Source organism: Pleurodeles waltl, chromosome 1_2 (assembly GCF_031143425.1).
Source record: "Pleurodeles waltl isolate 20211129_DDA chromosome 1_2, aPleWal1.hap1.20221129, whole genome shotgun sequence".
In the NCBI taxonomy this organism is placed as follows: Eukaryota; Metazoa; Chordata; class Amphibia; order Caudata; family Salamandridae; genus Pleurodeles; species Pleurodeles waltl.
The window spans coordinates 737,602,961-737,626,825 of record NC_090437.1 but is presented as its reverse complement, the minus strand read 5'-3'; the positions used below and the strand labels follow the sequence as shown (position 1 = coordinate 737,626,825).

The 23,865-nt window shown below is 43.5% G+C and overlaps 1 protein-coding gene across 5 annotated transcripts in view; it reads right to left on the bottom strand.

Moving 5' to 3' along the window:
• GLRB (glycine receptor beta) overlaps positions 1-23,865 on the bottom strand; it is a 175,814-nt gene that overhangs the window by 67,542 nt on the left and 84,407 nt on the right. For all 5 annotated transcript variants that reach the window (XR_011205449.1, XM_069243183.1, XM_069243207.1 and 2 more), the window contains exon 4: positions 11,022-11,089. Coding sequence is in view for 4 of the 5 variants with exons in the window: in XM_069243183.1 (XP_069099284.1) it covers positions 11,022-11,089 (68 nt within the window). In the remaining variant the exon portion in view is untranslated. The remainder of the gene's footprint in view (positions 1-11,021; positions 11,090-23,865) is intronic.

The following is a 23,865-nucleotide window of genomic DNA, read 5'->3' as shown; positions in this document are numbered from 1 at the left end:
TAGCCAAGGGCCCTGGGACCCCATCCCGGCCCCCAAAGAGAAGCAAACCTGGAGATTACAGGTGCGCTCCCAGCACATATATGCAGGGCCATTCCCAAAGTAAAGCCAGGCGGCGCTGTCGTGCTCCCCGTGAAAATACCAAAAGGGGCCCCAGACCCCTTCCCGGGGTCCACACAGAAGATGAAGTCGGGGGTGCCATTGCCACCCCCCATGAAGCTGCCAGAGGGGGCCCAGACCCTATCCTGGGGCTCAGTGAAGTGGTGGAAGGCAGGTAGCATTGTTGCGCTCCCTGGAAAGAGAGGAGGGGCCCCAGACCCCATTCAGGGGCCCTGGTGATGCAGGAGAGGAGGAGGAGTGCCGCTGCACTCCCCCAGGCGGACGCACACATCTGCCCGCGTGAGTGGGCAGACCAAATGGCAGGCCGGCTTCCGTGGCACCACCTGGAGGTGCTGGCCATGCAAGGCGCCGACGGGAGTGGCTAGGGGTTGGCTCCCTGTGCCACTCCCCAACGAGGGAAGACATACCTGGTGAGGGGGTATCCGGGTGGGACCAGGCACCTCCAAAGCAGCACTCCAACTCTGGTAGCATTGCGTCTCTCCCTGGGGCCGCGGGAGAGCTGCTCATTTCCTATGCATCCAGCTCCACAATGCCTTGCAGGGCACCAGGATTGGTTTTGGCTCCTCGCCAGCCTGTGGTGGCCCCAGGAAAATGGGACCACAATCAACAAAGTGCTCATGGACAGGAGGAGCTACAGGAGCAGCACAGCCTCCCCCAGTGAAAAATTTGTATCGCCACCCTAGGTTGGGTAGGACAAAATAATTTTAACTCCCCAAGGATTACAAAGCACTGTGAAGCACAAGGTGGTTGGAACTGTTGTTCTTTGCTTGTGGAACTACATCATCTAGGGGTGTAAGGCTGTAATGGCTAGTAGTTTTACAGCCTTAGTGGAAACAATAGGATGCTATGCTAAAGGTAATCTAAAATATGTGGTTCCAGTAGGGAGACTCCTAGTACGGCCTGAGAATATGACAAAGCACCCTCTATGGGTGCAGGAAGGTGTTACGGACGGTTACCAAGAGTAATCTGAAACCAATCCTGACAGCACAAACTATGCCACCATGCCTGTAAATGTTCTTGTTCATGCTTAATTGAGTAATGAGACTGACAGCCACCCCTTATCAAAGTAGATGCACTTTATTGCAAGATTTAAGTACTCTCACGCCAAGTCACCTTCATATATTGCATTGGGATACAAGTAAATGTTTTGCCATGTGGGATGCTGGATTTTATGTCTCCCTCAGAGGGGGACCAGAATGATTACGCAATGTCATCCAAAAGTAATTCCATCAACTTGTGTACTTTTGTAAAATTTTGCATAATATGGAGTAGAGCGTGTGTAATAAATGAACTTTTACTTTATAAAAAGCAAAAGACACAGACTGGGGGGGCTATTCTTCTGTGCTCATGAATGGGGATTTTTAGCCCACACCTTGAGTAAGGCCTTGAGCTGCTCTGCAACGCTACCCTATGAGAGTCAAGCGCTACAATGGGGGTGTTTCGTTCTCAGTAGTGGTCGAGTGCAGACCCTTTACTTGTGCAGGCCACACACCTAATGATCCACATTCCAAAAAAGGCTTTATGTCATAAAAAATTATACAAACAAAAAAAATATAGAACAGTAACATTAGCAGTGGTTCAATTATGATTATGTATTGAAAATAATGCTCCCTAACTACTCATGGGAGATCGCTTGAATCACACAAGGTTAAGGAAGGTCGAGAGTAGAACCCACACCGCTCTCACAGCACGGCAGGCAGGAAAGGATCTGGATTTAAGTGTGCAATGTGAAAGTGAAGCTAAAGACCCTTGTCTGGCTTACACAGGACTTAATGCGGAAGCAGCATCAGTACCTTTAAATAATTGTGGCTTCAATAAGCTTTACTGCTTCACGCTCTGTACACAGTATGGTTACTATTTCAGTATGTCCAAGCCCACTAAACATACTGTCACTAAATGTCAATATCATATTGCCAACACTATTTGACATACAAGTCTGCCAACATAGCATTTGCAAAAGAGACACACATATCCACAGCTGAATATGAAAAATTGAGGAAAGACTTCAGAAGCAGCTGATAATCAACTTCTATTGAACTATTTCAGATAAGCGTTTGAATACAAGACTTGTGGAGTGGCCTTGCTTTCAAACATGGCCTGATCCATATGGCCACTTTGTCTTTGCAAAAATCAAACTGCAACAACCTTGTTGGAACAAGAGTAAATATAAGCTATGTCATTTTATAAAATGCAACTTTATAATATGCTCCTACATTGTTTGCAGATGTTGGTGGAGTTCCTTTTTACGCATCTTGGAACGTCGTCTGTGAAATAACTCCTCTGAATTGTCCATCAAAATGATATCCAGCACCCAGTTGTCTCAGGATCGAATATAGATATTGTGGGCTGTTTCATGACTTGGTGGTACATACTTTATTTAAGCCTGGAGGAAGTGGAGAAAAATGGTTGCTTACCAGTAGCACTAGTTTTGCAGCCTGAATAGTTTTCTGGATTCACATGCTGTGCATTATTCCACCATCTAGTGGTTGGCCCCTGAATTATCTTTTCTTTCCTTGTTTTGTTTGGTCGACAACCATTTAGTGCTATATCCATCCCCTGTATGATGTCAGACAACATCCTGGATGTTCCAGTACATAATACCCATCTTTTGAATCTTTTTTCTGGCTTGGAGTTTAATGTTTGTTGTTTTATTATATTCCCTTCCACCCTGATTGCATTGTATTCCATTTCTGGAGAGGTGAGTAGGTCACATGTGAATCCAGAAAACTCTTCAGGCTTTAAATCTACTGCTAAGTAACCATTTCGTTAAGCAGCATGAATCCTTTTCTGGATTCACATGATGTGCATTAGATTATGTAGTATCCCCTTCTTTGGGATAAATGGTATGAAATGAGGAAGGATTTGCAAACAGGTGTTGCAGTACTCTTTGGCCCACTTGCACTTCCTTGTTCATTTAGATTTCCACACAGTAATGTTTCACAAATGTGTGAGGAGAACCCCATGTTGCTGTTGTTCAGATTGTGTCTATGGGTACTGTAGGAAACAGATCTATTGTGTGGTGAGCACCTATGGAGTTACCACCTTATACCCGGTCCAGGGATCCCCTATTAGTGAAGTGTAGGCAGTGTCTAGGAAGCTAGGGCTCTCTAGAGGTAGCTGTGGATGAGCAGTCAAGACTCATCTAGAAGACATGCGAAGCTTATGCAATACCACTATAGTCAACCAGAATCTTATCACACATGAAAGAACCACATAGTGTTACAAAAATGACGGTACTTTATTATTGAAACAAAACACTAGAATACTTATAAGCAGTTCCCCCACCTGGAGGTAAGTACACACTATATATATATATATATATATATATATATATATATCGAAAATAAGTGATACACTGTTCCAACCATGCAAAACAGAAAATAGTGACCGGGGTCCTAAATTCTAGGAGCAAGAGGCCTCACACACCCATGGGGTGTCATGCTTCATCATAGGCACTGCTCCTCGTCAGACCGGCGCTGCAATGTCTGACGGGCACCACCCCTGGTGGGGGGGCTCTTTGCCGGAGATCTTTTGATATGGTGGTGCCGTGACCCCAAAGGTGACTGAAGTGTCAACGGAGATCAGAAGAGAATGTGGTTTAAAATTGACTCTCAAAACCGCCACTGAGACAGTAGATTTTATTAGACCAGATGGACGGTCAGGGCCAAGGTTAAAAAATAAAGTCAAAAGAGTGAATAAAGAAATTAAGATCAATCACTCTTATAGCGAAGAAAATATCAAAGAGAGGAGTCTGGGGATTCTCCAAAGTCTACCCTCTCATGGGTCAACATGTTTCGCATCCTGGTGGTCCAAACGGATCCAGTGATGCTTCATCAGGACCTTATGTGACTATGTGTATCTCCTGAATAATAAGGGCCACATATATTTTCAAACAAGGTATACAAGTTACTCTAGGCCAGCAAATAGCTAGGGGGAGTAACAATCACTTACATGAATATGGAACCAATAATTCCTAACTCGTACCCGTCCTAAAATTGAAGACGAGCATCCTACGAATACACAGACCAATGGTCCAGCGCTAATTGACGTTTTTCGGAGCTGCTCTGGCCAGGCGGAAACCTACCCCGGTCCGTGGTTCCTGGAGAGTCTCTTTCCACAAGGAGGATATACACTGGACCATAATTCCTCCTGATCCCTCCCTTATTTTGAGTATATATATATATATATATATATATATATATATATATATATATATATATATATATATATATACATATACATATATATATATATATATACATACATATACATACATATACATATACATACATATATACACACACACACACTAGCAATCAGTAAATAGCATACAAACAACAAGCATTGGCAATACTTAGTAAAAATAGTAAGGCCCCTAAAAAATAGTAAGGCCCTTGGGAATGGCCAAACCATATACTAAGAAAGTGGAATGAGAGATGAAGTCCCCCCCCTCCCAAGAACGTGGAGTTGTTAGAGGGGAGCTGGAGGAACTAGGAACCCCAAGAGGTGAGTACCAGAGTGACCCCCAGCGACCAGGAGAGCGGAGGTAAGTACCTGCTTTTCCCAAGGACTAACAGGAAGACATGGAAAAGGGATTGCACAAGAACAGGGCCAGACAAAGAGGAACCAAAGGTGGATTCCGGTAGAAGAGGACCTGCAAAAGAAGGGGACATAATCCAGTCCACAATGGAGTGTCTAGTGGGGACAGGAGCCACTACCCACCCTTCTGTGGATGCAGAGCCAGGTTGACTGTTCTCATAGGGAGCAGGGTCAAGACTGATTTGCATATGGCTTGGTCTAAACTGGGATGGCATAGTGGGCAAAAAAATGATGGAGAGATGCGGCCCAAGCGATTGTCAGTGGCTGAGATTAATTCAAGCATTCTATTGACCACCTTGTTGTTTTTACATTTGCCACCCTAAGTGCGTCCGATATGCCCATACATGGGTCCTGGACTAACTGTGCCGCTGGATTCAAGCTAGCCTAGCTGAAGAGGGGGGTGATACCCTGACACCGGATGCTTGCTTCTGGTCCAGGGAGGACTTGGCCTGGCAGTTCAGGCTGGACAGTTTCCATGGAGAGTAGGGTCAAGACTGATTTGCATATGGCTGGGTCCAAACTGGGGTGGCATGGGGGCCAGAGTGATTGCCAGTGGCTGAGATCAATTCAAGAATTCTAGTCATCACCATGCCGTCTTTACAGTTGGCATTTATGTCTAGGACAAGGATTCTACTTGCTAACACCATGCTAGCATTTTTGGCTCCAGTGGAATAACACATAGCTTTTCTGGAGTGTGCTTTTTCACCAGTGCATAGCAGATTTTAATGCAGAGAACAGTCCAGCAAGAGATGGTACGCTTCTGCACAGCCTTACCTTTTTGTTGGCACCAGCTAACCCCACAAAGAGCAGATTGTCCACTCGGTGGTCTTTGTGAGATTGGTGTAAATGGCGAGTGCTCTCTTAGGATCCAAGCAACGGAGCCTATCCTCCTTCATAGAGGAGGGAGATGGAGCATAACGCTGGCAGGATGATGATTTGGCCAACGTGGAATGGTGTCACAACTTCAGAAGAAAAGATGCCCTAGCATGTAAAACCAGCTTGTCAGGGAAGGAAGTGTATTGTGGATGAACATAAAGTCTGGAGCTCACTTGCACACCGAACCCATGTTGACAAAGACCACTGTTTTGATTGTAAGGAGCCATATGAGACCACTGTGGAGCAGGTCAAATACTGTACATATCAGATAAGTAGGGACGAGTTTGAGGCCCCACTGGGGCATCATAAAAGGGGAAGGAGAAACATACTGCAGCCTCTTTTAAAAACATGTTACAACAGGTGATTTAAATGAAGAGGGCCGATCAAGCAACCTATGAATGCTAGGATGGCTAAAATATAGCACTTAAGTGTGCACAGGGCAATGCCTTGCCAGGCAAGAGACAGAACAAATAATAAAATATGTCACAGGTTGGCTTGGCGGGAGTCAAGTGCTGCCCCAAACCACAAATCTGTATCAAAGGGAAGCATACAAAGTTTTTGTTGAGGTTGCCTGGCAGCCAAGATGACAACTACCTCCGAAGGTGTTCAACTGCTGTCGCTCAACAATGCATGAAGGCTGAGACTGGAGAGGCTGGAGTGGAGAAGCCAACCTTTCTGCTGCAGCAGCTGATCCGACTGGAGGGGCAAGCCTGATCGGAGGACAGATAATCAAGCCCCGGAGTTCTGGAGCCTTACTCTCCGTGCCCAGAGTCCCAAAGGGCATGAATGTAGTGGCCTAGCAAACAGGCTGAAGTAACTGAATGGAGGGCCGAACTGGCTGAGGAGAATAACCTCTTCCTGAATTTCTTCACTCTTCTGGATTCAATGGAGGAGTGGTTGGGTTTGGCCTGGCTAGTGGAAGCCTGCACCACAAAACTCCGCAGAGAGGGGTGCTAGGACAAAAAAGCCGGGTCACCCGGAGTAGTCCGATGGCAGTCTGGAGTACAGGTAGAAGAAGGGTTAGCCGAAGTTCCTAGGTGTGAAAAACTCATTGAATGGGAAGGCTGCAAGACGTTTGTCAGTACATTTGCTGTTACCTCCATGGTGGGGAGATGAAGCTCAAGAACTTCTGCTGCCCAATGCATAACCATGGCATAGAAGGCCAACTCTTCCAGAGCTTTCCCTGGAGGTGAGAAAAGGGCTGTTTCCATGGAGGTATACAGCCCACTGGCGTGTTCCAAGTCCTTAGACAAATTATCCTATGTATAGGGATGAGTGAACTTGTCACCCTGGTCACCATCATTATTATAATGCATCCAAAAAGGCAGTGTAGAGAATATTGTCTGCCTTGTGGTAAAGCCAACGCAGATACTTTGGTCAGAGTCTGTTGTGAAAGCAGTGAAAGTCGCACTGGCATAGAGTCAGCATCAAAAAAGAAAATGGAAGCCACCTGTTCTGGTGGTCAAGTTGAGATCAGCCTCAACATATCAGGGCATGGTATGGTATTTGTTGCTTTGGAGGGGGGGTGGGGGGGGGGGGGTTGTCACAACTGTAGATGAAGGCAGAGGTGCCTTAAAGGGTTCTGCTGGTGCGGAGGGTGAACCTGCCAGCAGTAATACTGGAGGAAGACCTCGGCTCCGTGGGGCCCAAAGGCCCTTCAGAGGGAATCGGCAGAGATCATAAGAACCAGAGCATAGCTAAGGATAACTCTTTGATCTGGCGCAGCATGGCTGAAGGCCGCATACATGCAAGTTGCGCCAGAACCAGCAGAAAAATCATCTCATAAGTCGGCCAACTTTAGGAGCGAAAACAAGAGTATTGTCACCACCCACCAGCTGTGCCAGGGAACGGTGAGAAGGAGTAGGACTCCACTTCGACTTCCTATGCTTTTAATGCTTACCCAAGAATTTGGAGCCCACAAGAAAATGGAAGCCACCTGTTCAGGTGGTCAAGTTGAGATCAGCCTCAACATATCAGGGCATGGTATGGTATTTGTTGCTTTGGAGGGGGGGGGGGGGGTGAGGGGGTGGTGGGGTTGTCACAACTGTAGATGAAGGCAGAGGTGCCTTAAAGGGTCCTGCTGGTGCGGAGGGTGAACCTGCCAGCAGTAATACTGGAGGAAGACCTCGGCTCCGTGGGGCCCAAAGGCCCTTCAGAGGGAATCGGCAGAGATCATAAGAACCAGAGCATAGCTAAGGATAACTCTTTGATCTGGCGCAGCATGGCTGAAGGCCGCATACATGCAAGTTGCGCCAGAACCAGCAGAAAAATCATCTCATAAGTCGGCCAACTTTAGGAGCGAAAACAAGAGTATTGTCACCACCCACCAGCTGTGCCAGGGAACGGTGAGAAGGAGTAGGACTCCACTTCGACTTCCTATGCTTTTAATGCTTACCCAAGAATTTGGAGCCCACAGGAATTCTAGCCTCTAAAGTGGCTCTGGCGGCTCCAGGAACAGAGGCAGTTATGGGATCGCATCTTGGACTTGAATCGGTCTCCATGCTACCACGTCTTATGCTTAGTGACAAGGTTTTGCCTCACGTTTTCTAAGGGCGTTTGGGTTTGGTGCACAGTCTCCGCAGGTCTTGGAGTCATGGTTTGATCCCAGACACACCAGGTGGTGAACTGGCACAGACATGTGTTTGCAACAGTGCCCACAGTGCTTAAAAGCTGTTGTTTTAGGAATTAACATCACTTGCATACTGGAAAATGTATTGAATATTGCAGTATAAGTGACAGAGTTAAGAGGAAGCTCCAGATCTGTGTCTTGTGGCTTGGAAATATACTACTGACATCAGCGTGAAAGAGTGGCATCTATACAGGCCTCACAACACAATTTCTGGAGCAGAATGGCATTCATGCAGAGCTGCAAGGTGTCACTTTCCAGCGCTCAAAAGTACTATGCAAAGGTTTCAGGATACAGTATGATGCCTGGGGAATATACAAAAGGAGTGAACTTGCAGCTACAAACTCCTACCAGCGTCAGAAATGGGGTCTCTTGTTGGCAGTCAATTTGCACTTTGTCCAAGCAGGGCCCCTCACTCTAGTCAGGGTATGGGAGATACACAGCTCAGATAATCCCTTCTCAACCCCTTGGAAGCTTGGCACAAGCAGTCAACCTTCTCACAGAGGCAATGTGTAAAGTATTTGTACAAGCACCACAGAAAGGACTTCACACCAGTTCAGAAAAATAGGCAATACTCTTCTCAATCAAACAAGACCAAAATGGCAAAAAAAAAACAACATACACAAGCAAAGATGGGAAGTAAAAAGAGTTTTAATAAATAGAAATCAATGGATGCGTTTAAGCACATAGTACCCGGTATGCGTCGAAAATAAAGCTGCACGGGCAAGTGTGCGTCAGAAAAGCAAGCTATGCGTAGATTCCTTACTTGCAAGTGAGGTAGTGTGTCAATTCTTTCCCTGCCAGCCAAGCGATGTGTTGATTCTCTCCTCGCAGGGAAAAGATGCTTTGATTTCTGGTCAAGCAGTCTCTGGTCGGTCCTGTTGCAGGTTTAAACGCCCAGGGACAAGGCATGGAAAATCCAGATGCATGGCAGGGATGAATTCTCGCAGAGCTGGCGATGCATCGATATTACTGGTGATGCGTTGAGTTTTCAGCCGCGGTGCAGTAGCTGCGTCAATTTTTCTGCCGCTCGGCTCTGGTACATGAACTTGCACCTTTGGTTTAACAGCTTCTCCTTTCCAGGGCACAGGGACTGGGTGTGGCACCAGTTGGCAGGGTAGGGGTCTCAGAAAAAGAGCCCAGATGCTGATAGATTAAGTCTGATGTCCGGGAGACTTCAGAACAGGGACAGGGGGCAAACCCAGTCCAAGCCCTTGGAGACCCTTCACAAGCAGGTTTTCAGAGAGCAAAGTCCAGTTCTTTCCCTCTCCAGGCAGAAGCAGCAGCAGGCCAGCACAGCAAAGCAGAAGTCAGAGTGGCAGGTCCTCCTCAAGCACCAAGCTCTTCTCCTTGGCAAAGGTTCCTCTTGACCCAGAAGTAGCTTTTGTTCACAAGATCCTGACTTGCCCCCAGACACACACCAGGTGGTTGGAGACTGCATTGTGTGAGGATAGGCACAGGTGTGTCAGTCCCTCCCTCCCCACTCACTCTAGCCCAGGAGACTCATCAGGATATGCAGGACACACCTCAGCTCCCTTTGTGTCACTGTCTAAAGGAAATTCACAAACAGCCCAACTATCAGTCAGATTCCACAGACAGGCAGAAGCACAGAATACTTAAGCAAGAAAATGCCCATTTTCAAACAGAATCTAAAAAAACAACTCTACCAAATGATGTATTTTTTAATTGTGAGTTTAGAGACCCCAAACTCCACATCTCTATCTGCTCTCAATGGGAAAATGCACTTAAAAGATATTGAAGGCAGGCCAAATGTTAGCCTATGGGAGAGTTAGGCCTTGGAATAGTGAAAAACAAATGAGGCAATAATTTCACTATTAGGACATGTAAAACACACCAGTACATGTCCTACCTTTTAAAAGCACTGCATCCTGCCCATGGGGCTACCTAAGGCCTATTGTAGGGGTGACTTACATGTAGCATAAGGGAAGGTTTAGATCTGGCAAGTGGGTCGAAATGGCAGTGCAAAACTGCACCCACGGACACTGCAGTGACAGGTCTGAGACGTGTTTATAGGGCTACTCATGTGGGTGGCACAATCAGTGCTGCAAGCCCACTAGTAGCATTTGATTTACAGGCCCTGGGCACATAGTGCACATTACTAGGTATTTACCAGAAAAGTAATTGTACCAATTATAGAATCCCAATTACCAATATCGTGTAGACAGAGAGCACTTGCACTTGCACTTTAGCACAGGTCAGCAGTGGTAAAGTGCCCAGAGTATCAAAACCAGCAAAGAGGATTTACAGCACGAGGTCCAAAAACAGGAGGTCAGAGGTAAAAAGTACAAGGAAACCACACCAAGAGCTGCCTGGCCTAAAAATCAGGAATCAGTTAGCAGGTAAACGATGGAGGATAGAAGGGCCCGTTTTCTTTCCCAGGTTTTCCCTATGCTTGTGGTGGTATACAAAGTGTTCCTTTTATGCACTATCCTCTTCGATAAGGAAATATGTATTGAACCCATTATGTCCGGTCCGTCCGGCCCTTTTAACATCTTCCTACTCATCCTACTTTTAAAAGGCTGCTTATACTGACCCCCTCCATGTTCTTCTTTGTGGTTGTAATGTTAATATACTAAAGCAGGGCTCAAATTAACAAGGAAAGTACAGAAAGTAAGCAAAGGCAACCAATCTTTCAAGATATGTTGGTGAGATCATGAACTAGTAACTTTCATTCTTGATGGACAACAATTTGTTGCTTAATAGGATTGTGACATTAAAAAAAATATATACAAATCACTGAAGGTTTGCTTGGGTTAAGTTGAAATACAAAAATGAATCTTACCATAGTGGTCTCTTGTATAGACCCAAAGCTGTTAATGAAAATGTTGACCACTACATCTACAGGAATGCCTGAAAATACAAATAAATACATTATTCAAAAGAGTGTATAAAACACAGCCATAAAAATAATGAGCTAGCGTATGACAAATTATGAACCACATCAGCTGGAGTCTGCAAAAATATTTCGTTCTAATTCAAAGTTAGGAATGACAGTGGTTTTCAGAAATACACAACAGAAAACTGGGAAATCTCTTCATAAGCTCACATGGCACAGACTCCTCAGAATAGTACAAAAACAAACTGTTTACAGAACAGTGTGTAAACTAGCAGCAACCGGGGTGCACATAGAATAGAACCCTTCCCCTGTTGCTTCCCTGTTTTCATGTTATTTACAGGCGCTAACTTAACACACAGCATATTTATTATTTTTAACTTGGTTTGAAAAAATAACCAAACCAACCCAACCATTCAGTTACTTGGTATTCAACTATTAGTAGAGGCTTTGGAAAGGTACCTTTCCTTCTGCAATAGCAGCATCCGAGTTCCAGTTTTTTTTTAATTTTCCCATCACTCTTTAATTTCTTTTGGCAATTCCTACCCTACTGCACAACTGACATTTCAGACTGCTGCAAGCATCTCTCAATAGGTTACTTGGCTGCTCCTCTTGCAGTTTCGGTTCCTTGTATTTTAAAAGTTCTGGCCTCTCCTTTTTTTTTTACAATGAATGTATCTGTTTCAACTTAGTCCTTTTATTATTTTAACTTTGTTTAGCTTAACTTTTTGCATCTTTATGTTAGTGTGTATTAATTTCACAGTAGCCACATTGGAAAGCTAGTTTTCCTAATGCAACAGGAGCATCTGGGTTTCAGTTTGTTTTTATTAACCACCCGTCTTATTTACTTTCTTTACCACTTGGCCTGGTAACTCATTTCTCACCTTCTGGGCTTTGGAATGTCAGGCTACTATGCCTAAGGTAAGACCGTCTGCAATTTACTGTGCCCATTGCCACAGACCCTCCCCCTGTGACCACCTGCCTCATCTTTTCCAAGGCTTAACTACTCAAATTAAGACAAACTGATATGGTAAATTTGGCTAATCCTACTTCCTTTTCTGGCTCTAACTGCATTGCAACCTGTACCACTAGAACCAGTAGTTCCTCTGTTGCTCCCATCAAATAAGAAATCCTCCCACCTTCGATGCATCTTACCCAATCCCTATTCAAATCCTGCTCATAAGGTTGAGCTCCCTCTATGAAAACTGAAATTTTATTCTTGAGTGAAAATTGGGGAGATAATTTAGCAGCAGTTGCAGTGTCCAACAAGACTACCGCTATAAAATCGGTAGCACCCTTGTAATCAATCATTCACAGGAACATTTTTAGTGTCTATGGCATGCGCTAGTCCTTCTCCTTCAGCCGAATCCCGTGTACTTATGTTCACCCCGCCTCTAATGCAACCAGCTCCTTTCTCTGATTTTGTTTTGCATTTGGACCTTTGCCACTCCTGCAGACCCCATCGATTCATTTGGCAATGCTTTGACTGACTTTGTTGCTCCTTATATTTGAGATTTTGCCCATTTTAGTACAATTGAACATATGGACTGAGATCGGAGTAGATCGGAAGCCAGCAAAGCTTTAGGTTAGCCATTTTAGGCCTGTTACAATGTGTAACTCCTCTACCCACACAGCAGGATATGTCCTTGAATCTAAGTTCTCCACCGATCATTTTCTTATGGTGTCTACCTAGTGGGATGGGAGGGACATTTTATCGGCCCGATTTAGGCTCCTTTATTTAATTCACCTTCTGTCAAACTACTTTTTTGAGCCTCGATTTGTCGCTCAATCCACCCACTCCTAACCTTGACTAAAGTATTTTTCAAATTACTGAAGTCTTACAACTATACCTGTCCTTTCTTGTGCTCAACAATGATACTGAATGTCACACACAGCCTGATAATTTACTGATAAATCTACTCTTAATTCCATTGCCACCTTTGAAAGGTTTATTTCAAATTGCTCCTGGTCTCTCGTCCCACGGTTCTATATTGAACTTGTTAAGATAAGGCCTGTGTGCAAAGCCTTAGTGAGAACCTGGCAAGAATACTACAGCACTACTTCTAATATTAATTATCTTATGGTTATCAAAAGTTGTAAGAAAATAATTAAAAAAAACTTAGGTTGCATATTTTTCTTAATTGTTTGTCTCTGGTACAAATCCTTCACAAAAAATGCTCTCTAGTCTTTTTAACGACAAATTAACAAAAAGACACCTTCCTTACAATATATTACTGTTGACTTAGTGGCCTACTTGACGATTTCTGAAACATAAATAGTTTACAAATATTTTTGAGTCTTTCATTCTTGGTATTACTATGAAGGTATTACTACTTGAGATCAAATCTTGTGGTCTCCTGCCCTTGATTTTTGCTGCCTCATATTCTGCTCTATAGGTAAAACATTATTGGCCCGGTCATTACTTCCTTGCTTAATCTCTCCCTCTCCTCTTCCAGTGTTACTCTTGCTTGTAACAAGTCCTCATATTCCCAATTTTGAAGACATGTGTAGCAGATTCTCCAGTATTCAGAAACTACCGACCCATTCTCTTACTCCCTTTTCAGGTCATCATCTTAGAAAAAGCAAACAGATAATTGTAAGCATTTTTTGAATGATCCAAGTTAAAGATTATTATCAAACAGGTTTTAGATTCTTACAAGGACAGAATCTGTTATACTGTCTGATACAATTGGACGTCAGCATGGTTTCATGGCCGCACATTATAGTTCCCAGATCCAGAGCTGAGTATTAATATTACATTTGTTTAGATGTTCGATGTGGAAACTGGTAGACAGGATCATGCTTTGATGTTGCCTTCAAAGTGCAAGTGTGTGGGAAATGCTGTGTTCTTTATGTTTTCAAGCCAATGTTGTGGTATAGAGAAAAAAATTCAGTCGCTAAGGTGTTGCATTTTATACTTTCGAATTCCATCCAGATGTGAATTTGGAACCAGGATGATTTCATGACAGTGGTGGATTCAGAAGAGTCGAGTTAGAGATGTTTGGGAGTTATTAGCACATTGATGAAAAGCTAAGCCACAATCTAGGTAGCTCACACAATAGCTCAACATATAGATTGGAAAAGTGGGCACTAGAATGAAACTGTGAGACACCGTATGTTATAGGAGTGGAGTCAAAAATGGTATGAACTATTTTCACTATTTGAAAGTGATCTGATAGGTAGAATTGTAACCATTTAAGAATAGTTCCTTCCATTGCCATGCTGTTTTCATAGCATATATTTGGAAATATGTTGGTAAAACATGTTGAACGTTACCTTGGAGAAACAAAGCAGGAGATCCTTCCTTGAACGTGGAGTATACCATCATTTACTATCAGAGCCTCACCTTCTGAATTTAGAGCAGCCACAAATCTTGAATGAAAAATCTCAAGGAGATAACTTTCCTAATTAACTTGGAGGCAACCTGGTTCAGAAAGGGAGGACAGAGATGTGGGGATAGTATTCAATAGTACAAGGATACATGTTTCCTTTTACGGGAGGTGTTTAATGTGTGCAGCTTTAAGAAAATGGATACAAATCTTTATGAAATTTGGGGGAACTAGTCAATGTGGAACAACAGCCGCTGTATGCTTCTCGGCAGGAGTAGGAGAGCATCGATCAGCACAGTATAAGGGAAAGAACTTTGTGGCAAAGACAGGCGAGAGAAGGTTTTGCTCAGAGATGTGCGAAAAGAAACCGAAGGAGCTTGGTGCGTACAGAATGGAGGAACCTCTGACGTAGTATAACATATTTAATCCTGATTGAGCGGATTTAGCTTGAGACAATACGTTTCACTCTAAGGTTTTTGTTACAATTTGTTTGAAAAGAAATTGTCAAATGTGTTACATTTGGATCCCTCAGTGCCAGACAGAAGAAAGCTACTAGTTTCAAACTGGATGATCATCAACAGTTTTTTCTTTTTCCCTTTAGAATTCAAGAGTGTAGACAGACAGAGATATATTAGGAGAGAATGGTATTGTTATAGCTTGGTGAGTGACAGAAGGCTTTTGGTGATTCTTCATAATCTTTCAGCTCTTCTAACAATATCTCTTTAACACTCTATTGCAGTTCATAGTCTTCCAGGAGGATTTCCCTAGAAAGAAGAAGCTGGTCACTGGTGACAGATTTGATGAAGGAGTTGTACTTATCCAAACAAAGACTGGGGTCATTGGAGGCAGGTGTTTGGCCAAAGGATGAAGGTGCTTAGGTCACCTTTATTTTACTAGATTTTGGACCCCAAATATTTTCCTTTGATTTGAGCGGAGGGCACTGTTGACTAGCTAAAAGTTAGAAATGGGTTAGGAAAATAGTTGAAAGGATGCTCAGCTGTGAACTTATATAAACATTTTCACAACAAATACTGAAGAAATGAATGAGTAAATGAACATTAATACATTCTCATTGTTTACTTTTATTAGAATATAAAAGAGATGGGCAAAATTCATTTAAATGCTTGAATACATTTAATGGGTTTCCAATGGCTGCTTTAGTCTCTCACTAAACCTAGGGTGGCAGCAGGGTTTACAGGTATGTTTGCACTCAAATTAATGACAGTTTTGACTGAAGGTGTTAATATCTCAAAATTACTAAACAGAATAGTTCAGTAGTTAACCACTGTTAATCACTGCGCCAAACCTCTTCCTCCAGTTATAAATTTGTACATGTTGCTATAAAACAAGACTTAACTGTAACCTTGTTTAGCAAGAATGAGGTTATTAACTGTGGGCAAGCATTAAAGTTCCACTATGGACGTGCTTTAAGATGTGTTACGTTTTATATGAAAATGCCCCAAACGGATCTGCCAAAGGAAATAAAAAGTTAAAGGTAAAGGGGCAGATTCACAAAATTCTCTTTTGAGTAAGTTTACACTGTTGAGTAAGTTTACTACTTTTCGTTATTCACAAACAACACTTCTGCAATAACTTACACTTTTGTAGTAAGGCCAGCACCACACATGGCCAACCACTGGTACTGCAACACCCTCAAATACAACGTAATGGAGGAAGGGACTTATTACAAAGTCTCATAGGAATTAATGTTTAATTAAAATATTTAAAATAGTCAAAAATCTGAATAAATATAAAGTTTAAAAAAATAATTTCAATAACAATTATTGTTTAACTATTTTCGAAATAATTTTAATAACATTGGTAAATGACTTTTTAAATAAATAAATATGTAATATTTTATATATTTTAACAGTTTTCAAAGGAGAATGCAGGAGCAAGAACAAGCTAGCATATGATCAATTGTTTTTGTAGATGATCGCACTCACAGTTTCACAATTTTTTCTAACGATAAGCAAGCTAGGTGGGACAAGAATGTGTCTGAAGATGTGAAATGAGTGATTTATTAATTTTTTCTGTTAGAATAAGCACTGGTTTAATCAAGGCGTACACACAGTAAACAGCTTTTAAGTAGCATACATATTCCTTCTGGATTTTCATTGCTAGTTCTTTGGCACACAAACACATGCTGCATGACATACTGTATGGTCATGCCACAACAATAGAACTTTCTAGGCGGTGACATTGTTGAAGGAAACCTGAACCCAACTGTAGATTTCTCAAACGTTGAATGAAGAGAAATCTCTTGATGAGCGCTGAAGAGCTCTGAAACACCTCAAAGGTGCGTAAAAAGGGAACTGATGTCAGTATGCCATTGGGGGCCTCTTATGGCTCCAGTGACATCACGCAGTGCCATGTGCAGAGCCTTGTTGAAGTCGGCCCCTCTACTGGTCCAAGCTGGCACATGGTGTATTCAACAAGTGAGGAATCTGTAGGTGGATTTATCTATCACAAAAAGTAACAGGGGTCTTTACCATAAACATGCCAACTAGCTCATCCAATGTTATTGTAATGTTTTACTACCTCACAGAGCCAGTTTGTTTAAAGTGATGATGTACACGCAAATCAACAAGATAGAGACTGTTTTAAGTTAATGCTTCATTTTTTTTTTTTTTTTTTATTTTTTTTATAAAGACAAGTGTTTAACTGTTGCAGGGAGCAAAAATGCTGAAATAGGGTTTATGTTAGGTGCCTTTAATGCTTGAAACATTGACATCACTACAGCCCTATGGCACTAGAGAAGTACAGGCAATGGTAAAGAGCCTTGCTTGTAAATCAGTTCTCAGAGTACTAAACACTCAATATGCCTGCACATGTATATATTCCCAAAGTGCTTCTACAAAAGGAAATTCTCCATCAGAGGACACTGATTATGTTAAGAGAAGTGGCATGATATCTGTGGAAGGAAAGGAGATAAATGCAGTAACCAGATAGAATAGGCTCGTTTTTGTTTTCAACTGAATCACCTCCTGGTGGTACTGAAGTTACTTCAATACCCCTTTTAATGCAGAGCTTTGTGAAGGAAATAAGTGGTTCCCACCCTGTGATCCGGGGACTCCTGGGGGTCCGCAAAGCATCCTCAGGGGGTCAGCGACAGCTTAGAAAATTAAATGATATTAACAGATTAGGTCCCCAGCTTTTAGTAATGGCTCAGTGAGAGGTCCCGCCAAAACCAATTATGATTCAGAGGGGTCCCCGGGATCCAGTGATGCTAAAGTGTGGGTCCACAGAAGTCAAAAGGTTGGGAACCGCTGAAGTAAGTGTCCGAATTTATCATACAAAGCAAAACCACATCCTTATGCATAGGCATGCCCATGTTTTCGACCGTTTGGAAAAGTAGCCAATCGGAATTAATATCTAGCTGGCTGGTAGAAATGGGGTTTCTGGTTGGCTAGGGTATGCACCTAAGCGAGGCAGAACCCACCTACTCTAGTCAGGGCACCCCCTTGGTAGCTTGGCACGAGCAGTCAGGTCTAACCCGGAGGCAATGTGTAAAGCGTTTGCACAATAGACACAACACTTGTGATGCAAGATGTACACCACAAAGTAAACACAACACTGAGCTATGTAAAAATAAACTGTATTGCACAAAACATAATTAGACCAAACAACACATATCAGTAGTATCCTGCTACCTTAGCAGTTGTCAGAACCTTACACATTAGTTACTCTGCAAACTAGCAGTAGTCGCATATAACACACAGGTTACTCAGTATTCTGCGACATAAGTAGTAGTCAGGAAGCACGTTATTACACCAAAGCACTTGTCATAAGAAGATCATAAACGCCCATATTAGGAACATTATAAAACATATGGTAAGTCAGAAAAACATATTAGCATGTTATGCCCATAAAAGGAACATTTGCATATGCATATGAAAACATCATAACACAGGTAGGCAACATATAAAATCACTAAAGTCTCTAAGAAGAATTTAGGCTATATATATATTGTTCCTTAGGAAGTACCTGTGTAAGATGAAGGAACCTCTAGTGCCCAAAGAATGAAGAAGGGGCCATGTGGGGCCTCCTTAAAAACTCTGGGTTAGAGGGGGGAGGCACGCACCCCCTCTGAACTCCTGACTGGCCCTTCCTGGGGCCCGCAATTGCTGGGGGAGACGGGGGTGGGGGGCTCCCTGGCCTCCACCGGCCCTCATGAGGGGGGGCCCAAGGTCATCCATTACTTTTTGAAAGGGAGGGGGCGCCACACACCCCCTCCGTTTTAAGGATGGGCCCCTCCTGGGGCCTGCAGTCACTGGGGGGCCCAGGGCCTCAACCGGCCCTCACAAGGGGGGGGTAAAATCAGGGGAATTCTTTTAGAGTTCCGGAGCGATCACGCTCCTCACGCAGGGTAGAGGGATTCTCCTTCACCTCCCGTGTCCTGCTCCCAGAGCAGCCCTGGGATCCAAAGTGAGACCACCACCCGGTCTGGTGCACGAGTGTCGGCGGTGTTTGGGCTCGAGTAAGGGCCTCCTGGTGCCTCAGAGCGATCCTTGCCCCGGGGGCACCGCTAGGAGCACGCTTGCTCCAAGTTACTTCTTTTGGGTTTTCTTTGTGCCCTGGGGGCACGAGGGTGGTGCAACTCTGGCGCTTCACAAAATACAGCCCGGGTCATGGCGGTAAACTCCGGGGCACAGCGATACATGTTTTTTAGCGCTAGGGCCTCATTTTAAGCCCGGGTCGCGGTGGTGACCGACAAAGGCATAGAGCGCCCTTCACAGCACAACACAAGCTTTTATTGAAGCACCTTCCAGGCTCTATAAAGCCAAAATGAAGCACTCCTCGTGCTTCCCGTAGTTGCAGGGGTCAGGTGCCACAGCACCCTGCCCCCTGGGGAACAAAGCTCAGAGAAAAGGCCCACAGGGGAAATCATCCAACAACAGGCCAGCGCAAAAAGAATGCAAGCAAGTGGTAGTAGTCCTTTACAGTGACCAAGCAGGTCACAGGTCAGCACAGCAGCAGCAGTCCATGGCGGTCCCTGGTGAGTCCTTCCAGCATTCTGTGTCCAGTTCCAAGATGATTCAAAGAGTCTCCAAATTGTGGGGAAAATTCCCCTGTACTTATACTCCGTCTTTACAGTGTTTTACAATGGTGGGGAGAGGAGGTTCCAACCAGTTACAACTGGTTCTGGGAGTGCCCCCTCCCTCCTCCAGCACAGGCTCCAAACATCAGTGGGGGGTAAACGACCCTAGTGTGTGAGGCCAGGGCACAGCCTTTACAAATGTAGGTGTGCCCCGCCTCTCCCTTCTCTCAGCCCAGGAAGACTATTCAGTATGCAGATGCACCTCTGTGACACCTCCACCCTCCCTGTGTACAGGCTGTCTGCAAAGTATGCACAAATACCCAGCTGTCACTCTGCCCAGACGTGGAGTCATAAGCACAGAGAAATGCACACTTTCTAGAAGTGGCATTTCTGTAATAGTAATAAACAATACACCTACACCAGTAAGCAGCATTTATTATCACCATGACAACCATACCAAACATGTCTATGCTACCCCTCATAAATCAGATAATACCCCTTACACATAAGGCAGGGCATTCCAAATGCAATCCTATGAGAAGGCAACACTCACAGCAGTGAGACACCAAGTTAGGCTGTTTGTCACTACCAGGACAGGCCACGCAACCTGGCACATGTCTTGCCTTCTACATGCATGGCACCCTGCCCAACGGGCTAGCTAGGGTGTACCTTAGGGGTGACATATGTAGTAAAAGGGGAGTTCTGGGCCTGGCAAGTAAATTTAGATGCCAGGTCCCTGTGGCAGAAAACTGCGCACACAGGCCCTGCGCTAGCAAGCCTGAGACAGGTTTGAAAGTCTACTTCAGTGGGTGGCGCAAGCAGCGCTGCAGGTCCCCTAGTAGTATTTAATTTACAGGCCCTGGGTATAGAGATACCACTGTACAAGGGACGTACAGGGAAATTAAATATACCAATTAGGTATAAGCCAATCATACCAACTTTAGATGGGAGAGCACCTGCACTTTAGCACTGGTCAGCAGTGATAAAGTGCTCAGAGTCCTAGAGCTAACAGCGAGAGGTCAGAAACAAATAGGATGAACTAGGCAAAAGGTCAGGGGGTGAACCTGCCACAAGGGCCAGGTCCAACACTGGCGTAAAAGCACTGATAATCAGAAAGAGTTGATAATCTAAGGGCTTCATTTAGGGTGTAATGGATCAGAAGCCCCTCTGTAAGTTAATAGGGCCAAACCGACTGTTCTATTTTCATATTTGGAACTGGGGAACCACCAACTTTGGGACATCAGAGCCTCAGCTTGTTCTGCTCGGAAATTTACGAGGCAGCAGTCCATCTGCTTTAGTCAACACTAGCCATTGCGTTGGAGAACTTGCAGCACGTAGTTTAGGTTTTCCGATGGATATGATCTTGCCCGGGTCAGCCACAGGAAGTCAAACACAGGCAGAGAAACAAAATTTACAATGGCCCACGCACGCAGAGGTCGAAATTCTATGCATGTCAGAGCCACTCATATTTTTTAAATTTCATAAGCAAAGCCCACACTTTCAGAGATAGTTTCTGAAATATATATATGTTTTTAAACAAAAAACTCAGCAGCCCCATGATGACTGTCAGCCAGCATTAGAATTAGGACATAAGTTCTACCTCCTTGTCTGAAGAGTCATGCCAAAACTATTTCTATTTGTGTTGGGGCTAGGATGGGTGACCTGTCAGAAAAAACAATATGAATAAATAAATACAAAATTAGTTTGCACTCCGAGTTATTAAACAGAAGTGAAATTTCGATCATTTGAGTGTGGCAGAGTCCTGTGTTGATAGCTCAAAATCACTACAGCAGAAATACGAAATGAGTGTTTCAACAACCTTCATTCTTTGCAGTGGAGCTTCAGGCCCATGCACAAGAAAAGTGGATCTTCTTCTGGAACCCACTATTATTCCTCAACCTTGGCACTGTGAAGTTGGCTGTAGCAGTTAAAAGAAAGTTTTCCTGTTCATTTCCTCAAAGCCAGGGACAAAGTGCAAGAATAAACATGTATTAACTCCATGTTGCTGGGTTTCTATGATTAAAGGACGAAACGTATGAGGGGTCTAAAATGAAAACTTGAGCTTGGAGAATGAGCTAGCCAGGACATCACGAAAAGCTGTATTATCATCAACTGGCAATATACTTAAGAGAGCTCAGTGGAGAAGATGGAGTATCAGGAGATATTCATGCATCCCAATCAGACTCAAGTGTATCTCTCCTGTGAGGATATGACGTAGAAGAACTTAGGTCTATCTGGTGACTCCACATGTCAAGAAACCACTGTTGAACAGGACTAGCAGATGGAGAAGATGGAGCTGTAAATGCATGGGTGTCAAGGATAGAAACTCTAGACTCAAAAAGAGATCCTCAGGAGGAATAATCACAGCAGTACATGAAATGCTCTCAGGACGCCTAACTGAAAACTGAGAAAAGAACCAAGGCTGCAATGGCGGTGAACTTTCCTACTCCAACAGCGAAGATCTGTGGGTCGATGGATATCAATATGACTTCCACCTGTGTAAATCGGAATTATGTGGTGTTGATATATGAGAGGAATGATGCACTGCTAAATGCCTCATTGAGAGCCTTGACCTCAAGTGTTTTTAAGTCAAGCAACTGGAGTGTCTATGCGAGGAATTCATCCATACTGGTGTTTGTTTCAGTCCAAATCCGTGCTTCGAAACTGACAGATGTTTGGTTATCAACAACGTAAAAGTGTTGTGACACAGTAAAATGAAAACGTTCTATGGCCTCCATGTCCTGTTTTTATTCTTCCTTGTACTGATGTCTTCCTGTTTCTTTCGGAATCATAGGTTTTCCCTGTCCTTGAGAGTTCTCTTTGACAGAGCGTTACACATTTCACACTCCTTAGTGGAGTGTGACAAAGAAAGGCAAACCACACCGCGCAATTTTGTATAGTTTGCCGTTTTCTTCGTACTTCGGGAAGTTTTTTTTTTTTTTTTTAAAGCGAAAGCACATTTATTTATTATTTAAATGGAAAATAATCCACCCGTAACTTGGAAAAAACAAGGGGAAATGCCTCCTAACTGTTTAAGTCATCGAATGAGATTTTGAAAACAGGAATCCGAGAACGTGGGAGGCACCAATAAGCTTGAGTGGATCACGTGTCTTCCCTACGTTAGTGTGGTATTAATCAGGGAAACAGCCTAGAAAATATGGAGTTAAAAGTTCCTAAGAATGTTCACAAATCCTCGCACATGGGCTAGAAAAAAGAACATATCTGAGCCAATTCCCATTACAAGCCATGCTAGGATAGTGAAGCAGCTAGCTCTCTGAAGGAACAGTTTACTATTTTCAACCAATTTCATGGTGCTGCCTATCTATTTGCATTTCGCTGTATTTTTCTTTAGGTGTTCAGGGCAACAGCATCAGTGTTAATACTGCAGTGTTGCTTTATGTAAGTCTGTCAATTTGGCCCTCAAGCTCATCAAAGAATTCTAGAACATTTAACACACTTAAAGTTATAAAATAAAGCGTTAAGGGATTCACGCGTGCATGCAGCAATTATTCTAACATTAATGACTATCAATTAAGATTTTATGAAGGAGAATCAAGGTTTATGATTGCAGTAAGTATTCCCGTGATACAGAAATATAGAACGTAACCGAGTAACAAGGGCGAATAAGAATCAACATCGAAAAGGCTTTTTGACAGATTCATATAATCAGCGAGTGAAGTAAACAATTACTTGCAGAAAACTAGTGTCAACCATGCTGTATTTTCAGCAATACAAAAATAGTTCCTCGGAATGTGAAGCAGGGATTCCACGACAGTAAACATCTGCTCTTACCATTTTTTGTTCGGAGCACTGCACACAGCCTCCTTGACCTAATCTTGTCCACCTCTTAAACCACGGTAGAAGACAAATATACTTACAACTCTCATCACTTGCAGACGCCTGGTCTTCCCTTCAAATCATCCAAAGTGTAATGATCTGTTGAAAAGTGTAGCAAGAAAGCAAATACTTTTGCACACTTGGATGAAGTTAAAGAATCCTCGAGACGCACAGAGGATGGGAGAGTATAAAGATGTGGATTTCCTGGTCAGGGTCAGGATATATTATACTTTTATGGCTGTTACTGGTAATAAGAGTGGTACCAACTTAAGAGTTTGAGTCTGCAACAGACTTCTGTCATTAAACGCCAACTGCACCGGTACCCCAGGATACTGGTTGTAAGAAACTGGGGTATTAGCTGAGGGGGTACGTACCAACCTCCGGTAATAACCTCAATCCTTGTCAGGATGAACCCCTCAAAGTCAATAAATTACCTGAGCTCAACCACCGGTAGCTATGACACAGAGCAGATGGGCAGATCTAGAGGAAATTAGCAAGGTATTTATGCAGCACTAAAACAGTAGTAAAGACTAAATGCAACACAATAAAAACATTTTAATAAAGAAAATGACACCAAGTGTCAACA